Source organism: Prionailurus bengalensis, chromosome C2 (assembly GCF_016509475.1).
Source record: "Prionailurus bengalensis isolate Pbe53 chromosome C2, Fcat_Pben_1.1_paternal_pri, whole genome shotgun sequence".
Lineage (NCBI taxonomy): Eukaryota > Metazoa > Chordata > Mammalia > Carnivora > Felidae > Prionailurus > Prionailurus bengalensis.
In genome coordinates, this window is record NC_057350.1 from 11,631,225 (window position 1) to 11,638,476 (window position 7,252).

At 39.3% G+C, this 7,252-nt stretch overlaps 1 protein-coding gene across 11 annotated transcripts in view; it reads right to left on the reverse strand.

Moving 5' to 3' along the window:
* ITSN1 (intersectin 1) overlaps positions 1-7,252 on the reverse strand; it is a 220,045-nt gene that overhangs the window by 149,952 nt on the left and 62,841 nt on the right. For all 11 annotated transcript variants that reach the window (XM_043593672.1, XM_043593684.1, XM_043593675.1 and 8 more), the window contains exon 2: positions 2,035-2,094. In XM_043593672.1, the coding sequence (XP_043449607.1) occupies positions 2,035-2,062 (28 nt within the window). In that variant the 5' untranslated portion in view covers positions 2,063-2,094. The remainder of the gene's footprint in view (positions 1-2,034; positions 2,095-7,252) is intronic.

The following is a 7,252-nucleotide window of genomic DNA, read 5'->3' on the forward strand; positions in this document are numbered from 1 at the left end:
CTACATTCTCAGGTGATTCAAATGCCACACGTGAACGTTATGAAAGAACCAGAGCTTCACATTTCATATCCCATGTGATTCCATGAAAATCTTTCTGGAGCGACAAAAATATTGAAATACTGGATTGTACTGATGACATACAACTCTGCAAATTTACTAAAAGTCACTGAATTGTGCAGTTAAAATCGGTGAATTTTATGGTATACAAATTATACCTCAACAAAGATGTGTTTAAAAACGGGTATCCTGGAAAAAAAAAAAAAATTGCAAACCAAAGAGACTGGGCTTTGGTTCCCTTTCAGTTTCAGCTCTGAGACTGACCACATGCCCCCTCACTTCTGTCATTTCTGAGATCTTCCTCACTTTTAGTCCTAGGTCTCCTCAATGTGATCAAAATAATTTCAGGTTATCTATAGACTGATGACCTTCCAAAGTTCAGATACTTTCCAAAAAGCTGGGAACAGGCAATAAAATGTGAATGTGGCTAGCACAAATGCAAAATGTCTGAACACTGCACCTCTCCTCTCTACGGGGTCTGGTGGGACAGTGACAGGAAGGGTGGGATTCATTCAGCCGTGGGAAACATATTTACTGACTGCCTCCTATGTGCAGGGCCCAGTGTCAGACATCAGAGACACTGTAGTAACTGAAACAGATATGATCCCTTCACTCAGAGGCCTTCTAATCCTACAACTTCTACTGCCCTCTTGAAATTCATCCGTGGAATTAGGAACAAAAGGAAAAGTTGGGGTGCCTGAGTGGCCTAGTTGGTTAAGCATCCAGCTCTTGATTTCAGCTCAGGTCATGATCTCGGGGTTCATGAGATTGAGCCCTGCATCAGGCTCTGTGCTGAGCCCGGAGCCTGCTTAAGATTCTCTCTTTACCTCTCTTTCGCGCTCTAAAAAAAAAAAAAAAGAAAAAAAAGGAGAAAGAAAAAACACAAAACACAAACCTGCCCAGTAATGAGGAAGAGGGACAAAATTGAAACAATAATGCTAATGGTTTTGAAAAGTTTGCATAATCTAGAATTCCATAGGGCCTTTTACAGATGTGATCAGAGAGGTGGTGATTTGTGCTATACTCTCTTTATGATGACTGGATTAGACAGCTGCCAAGAGTCAGCCATTAAAATGGCACCCTCTCTTTAAAAATAAATAAGTAAATAAAATTTGGCCAGTAAATAAAGCCAATATTTAACACTTTAATCATAATATTAGGAAAAATTACCTGAACCAAAATTTTTATGCACGCTGCTATGTTTCAAGCAGATAAAGTAAAACAAACAAAAATTGTCCTGCTGCAAATCCAGGCTTTAGGAAAAGTACAGAATAAATGACCCAGTCACCTCAACAAGTACAATGCAAAGAGAAAACAGTGAGGAGGCTCAGGAGACACGTGAACTGAGACCAGTGTCTGCATCCTTATTTGAACCGACAAACCAGAGCAAAAAAGGGTCTGAAGACCATCAGGAAAATTTTAACACTGACTTGATAGTTGAAGATATAAAGGAATTACTGTGAATTTTATAGGTGTGATAATGGTGTTGTCGTTACGTCTTTAAGAATATTCTTATCTTTTAGAAACACTAAAATATTTGTGAATGAAATGATATGAAGCCTGAGAGTTGCTTCCAAAGAATCCAGATGAAACAACATTAAAAATATGGTCTTGGAGAGCCTGGGTGCTTCAGTCAGTTGAGCATCCAACTCTTGATTTCTGCTCAGGTCATGATCTCAGAGTTGTGAGATCGAGCCCCATGTTGGGCTCCATGCTGAATGAAGGTGGAGCCTGCTTAAGATTCTCTCTCTCTCCCTCCTCTGCCCCTCTCCCCGACTTGTGCTCTCTCTCTCTCGAAAGTAAAATAAATATATATATATTTAATATATGTATATATTATATACATACACATATACAAAAATATATATAATAGATAATAAATTATATATAATAAGTTATATATATATATATATATATATATATATATATATATAAAATCTGGAATACATTAAAAAAGGAAAATCTCGGAGAACTTACCTCCAAAAGGTGTTGGAAACTGAGCCATGGTTCTGTTACTTTTACCTTGCTAATTGACGCCTGTAATTGAAATGCAACATTTAAGTTTATGAAAACTTCATTTCTATACACTTATAAACACACTGACATGCAGTCTTTAATGATCAGAAACTGATACTAGTGCTGTTCCATATGCAAATGAAAGTTACAATTAAGGGGTTCATTCATTCATTCTCTGCAGCTTCTTAGTGCCAGCTACAATGGCGGGCACTGGGAATGTGAAGCTTTCAGTCTGGTGAGTGATACCATTCGCTCAGAACAGCCTATTATATCACTGAGGTTTTACTTGTTACTCTTTAAATGTACGCCTTTACTTAACTATCTACATATACTAGTCCATCTACTTGATGGTTGTAACAGCAGCTTCTTTTAATGAGCACTTAATACAAGCTGCACACTGTTCTGGGTGATTTATAGCTCTTAAAACTCTTCATCATCACAGCCCTATGATATCAGTAAGACAGACAGGTATTACCATCCCCTTATTACAGATGAGGAAAATGAGAATTAGAGAGATGAAGTGATTCAAGCAATACCACACATCTGGTGACTAAGCTGGATTGGAGCAGGGATAGCGAACTCCACAGCCTGCGTTCCACCCATGAAAAACACAGTCTGCAATCACTACTGAGAGATTTTGAGAAAGGCCATAAACAATGTATCCTATGTCAATGTCTGTCCAGAATACCAATCACAACCCCAATGCTCCAAAATCCCCATCAGGCGTTATCTGTTCATGAATAGCCAAGGTGAACCTCGTCTTCTTCCCCAACTAAAATAATCCAAAATTAGTATTTGCTTTTTCAACATGGCAGAGGCATACAGTTAAAAAATGAGTACTAAATATTCATACATTAAAAAATTTAGTTACTTTTAGATATTTACAATTACAGTCCCTTGTCCTAATACTCTTCAATTTCTTATTTTAATCTGTCCATGGATTTTTCCCCCAAATATCATATTTTTAAACTTCCAAAAGCTTTTTCTTGTTCTTAACTCTTTATTCCTAGTACTCTGTCATTTTTTTAACGGACACAACACCTTTTACTCTCCAGATTTTTTGGGTGGGAAGGAAGTATTTTGCTCTTTCATGTTCTTCTGTTTCTTACATCATATGATTCCTTTTTCTGTTTGTTGGCCGACTGTTTTGGGTCTCTGTCACTTTTGAGGCTTTCCTCATCTATCTGGTGATCCCTGGCTGCTTCCTCATATTTAAGACTGAGGTACTAAAAAAAATCAGCATGGATGCCAGTTCTCTTGATTGATGGACTGCTGTAGATGACAGTCACATTTCACTCAGAGACCTCCAATGTCAGTACGCAGAGGTCTCTTCATTCAAGCTGCTCAGTTTTGCCAGAAAGAAGTGTATGGGAGGGTGCTGGCTTTTGGGGAGGAGTAGAAAAGGCAGGAGTAAGTGAAGGGCTATACTTCCGGATGCACACTAAGACCTACTCCCTATATTTTCAGCCCCGACCTTTACTCTTCTGGTCAGAAGCATCTCTGGTTCTAGTGCTTGACCCATCTCCCCAGGAAAAATGGGACTGAAGAAATCATGTTTGCTGGGAATGCAGAAGACATTCCAAAAGATCTGGACATAGACTTTTCAAGAACTTCCGTTTCAGCTACAAAACTGACCTCTGCCTTTGGCAGCCACCAAACACTCTGAATCCTGTCAAGACACTCCTGGGACTGCTGATTTGTCCCTCATCTCTCCCGCCCTTCGGTAGCCACTAGGTTGTACCTTCCTCTGAACTCGGTTACCACTCTATTCACTCGGTTTCCAAAAAATTCTTCAGATCTTTTGTTCACTATCTTCTCTACTATTATCTTTCTCCCTATGTGTTAACAACTGCTGTGCTTCCTTTGTGATCACTGCAGATGTGATGGAAGAAGAAAAGATACATGTGTGGGGCACCTGGGTGGCGCAGTCGGTTAAGCGTCCGACTTCAGCCAGGTCACGATCTCACGGTCCGTGAGTTCGAGCCCCGCGTCGGGCTCTGGGCTGATGGCTCAGAGCCTGGAGCCTGTTTCCGATTCTGTGTCTCCCTCTCTCTCTGCCCCTCGCCCGTTCATGCTCTGTCTCTCTCTGTCCCAAAAATAAATAAACGCTGAAAAAAAAAATTTAAAAAAAAAAAAAAAAAAAAGAAAAGATACATGTGGTCAAGCCACCATATTTAAGTGGGGGTCTGTGGATCCCGTTTTGAGCCAGGCCACTTCTCACTGCCAATTCCCTTTACGGCACCTGGGTGGCTCAGTAGGTTGAGCCTCCGACTCGATGTCAGCTCAGGTTGTGATCTTGCTATTGGGGATCCTGAGATCTTAGACCCTTGCTGGGCTCCACCCTGAGCGTGGAGCCTGCTTTGGATTCTCTCTCTCCCTCTCTCTCTTGCATGCATGTGCACTCTCTCTCTCAAAATAAATAAATAAACCTTAAAAAAAAAAAAGAAATTAGCTGCTATTCTCTTCTTCCACAATTTCTTGCTCAATACACTACAGAGGTGAGCTTGATGATTTTCCAAAATTTTTTAATGTTTCATCTCACTTAATCTTCATAATGCTCGTAAAATTGACAAATCATACATCTTTTTGTTGAGCTTTGCAAAAGCAGTAAGCTCTCATTTTTTAAAAGCATAGTAATGCAAATATTTCATATATAGAACATGAGAAAACATTCTGTTCTGGTTTACTTCCATTCTTTACTATTTATTGCAAAATAAAGAAAAGTTACTGGTTTATCTATCTTCTTGGAACCCAGCCACTTTACCACATTTTCTTATTGGTGCTAAGGCACTCAGATGAGTCTCTCAGGTTTTCTAGATCTATATCCTCTGAGAATAAAGAATTTAAGCTTGCATTATTTGCCCAAACCAGTAAAGCTACGCTATGTAATAGGTGGAAAGGCAGGAATTTTGATACTGCCCCTGGCTTTCAGGGTGATGGCTTTGGTGTTTAATAAGTATTGATATTTCATAACCAATGAAATAGGTTATAAATAGTTATATCTGCTATTGTGTTTTGGTAAATAGCTTTTGCCATGTTTAGGCAGTTAAATAAGTTATAAATAGTTATATCTGCTATTGTGTTTTGGTAAATAGCTTTTGCCATGTTTAGGCAGTTTTCTATCATTTTTATTTGACTTAAACTTTCATTAGAAAAGCCTGCTAATTTTTTTCAGAGGCTTTTTTAGAGTATTTAATAAGATGACCATGTATTTCTTTTTTTTTTTTTTTTTAATTTTTTTTTTTTCAATGTTTATTTATTTTTGGGACAGAGAGAGACAGAGCATGAACGGGGGAGGGGCAGAGAGAGAGGGAGACACAGAATCGGAAACAGGCTCCAGGCTCTGAGCCATCAGCCCAGAGCCCGACGCGGGGCTCGAACTCACGGACCGCGAGATCGTGACCTGGCTGAAGTCGGACGCTTAACCGACTGCGCCACCCAGGCGCCCCAATGACCATGTATTTCTTTTTTAATTAGCATACTAAATTATAGTGATATATTTCCTAACACAAATTATCCTAGAATTTATGTAATAAACCCAACTCAGATATGCATGTTACTCTTTTACTACATAACTAGGTCCAATTTGCTCACATTTTCTTTAGAATTTTTGCTTAAGGAAACATTATACACAATTCTATGCAACAGAGAATCTAGAGACAATGGTTAGATTTCTACTTCACTGTAATTTCCAAACTGATCTTTTAAAAGGACATAATACTTTAAGAGAACATAGAACTAACTTGAAATGTAAAGGTATAACATGAAAAAGGTCCGAAGAAAAAATAATTTTAGGGGTGAGTTTGAACTAACCTTCAAGAAACAAATAATTCCTTTTACTAAAACAATTCCACAGGTTATGAAATTAGCATAACCAATACTAAACTATGGTAACAAAAGTAGTGACCATTTTCACCTAGATATAATTATACGCCTTACTTTAAGTGTTTCACAGCTATTTTGAGAGTCACAGAGTATAACAACTCCTATGGTCCAAAGTATCTATGTATATTTAAAAAAAATTTTTTTTAAGTTTATTTATTTTTGATAGAGTTCAGTGAGCAGGGGAGAAGCAGAGAGAGAGAGGGAGATGGGAGGATCTGAAGCAGGCTCTGTGTTGACAGCAGCGAGCCCCATGTGGGGCTCAAACTCACAAACCATGAGATCATGACCTGAGCCAAAGGTGAACGCTCAACTGACTGAGCCACCCAGGTGCCCCAAAGTATATTTTAATGATCAGTGGCTCCTTGCAAAGAGTATTTGCTGAAATTAAAAAAAAAAAAAAAAAACTTTAAAAAGAAAAAAAAGTGGGGCATCTGGGTGGCTTGGTTGGTTAAGCATTCGACTCTTGATTCCAGCTCAGGACATGATTCTCACCTTAATGAGACTGAGCCCTGCATCAGGCTCTGCACTAAGCATGAAGCCTGCTTAAGATTCTCTCCCTGCTCTTCCCCTGCTCATGCACTCCCTCCGTGTCTCTCTCTCTCTCAAAACTAAGTATGTGCTGTTTACTGTCCTTCCTAGAATTCAGGAAATCATCCCCCACTTCCTCCCTCTGCCCCGCTCTGTGAACCTCTTCCCCAAAAGCCTTCACTTCATTATTAGCAGCGTCAGACAAAATTTATCTTCTGGCCCTTCTAACCCCTGTCTGCTTCCTCGTCATCTTAAATCCGTAAGTAACAATGGAAAGGGTTGCAACCTCAGCCTGCGCCCTACACTTGCAAACTAAAGCCCTTCTGTCTCTTCCCTCCCCAATCCAAGCCTTGTTCCTTGACTGTCACTCAACTTAAGCCAGGTCCTGGTAAGGAATGGACCTAATAAAAACTAAATCGCTTTGAGGTGTGAAGAAGATGTACCTTCCAGACTTATTACTAACACAAACATCCAAATGCTGGTTTAAGAATGACACTGGAATATTCCCACACACATTTCTTTTAGCCACAGGCACTTCAAATGCTATTTACAGCGAGGTTCTCCTCAGCTCCTGGGGAACCCCAGACAAAGTAGTAACACGCAATGAAGCAACCAGATCGAACCTTCCAATCCCACCTCCTTTTCAGTTCTATGCCACACAGGCAGATCAGGGTGATAACATCTTGGTTCAAACTGTTGTTCCTACTTTTACATATATTTGTCGTATGTATTACAATAATTGGAAAAAAGAAAATAATTTTTTAAA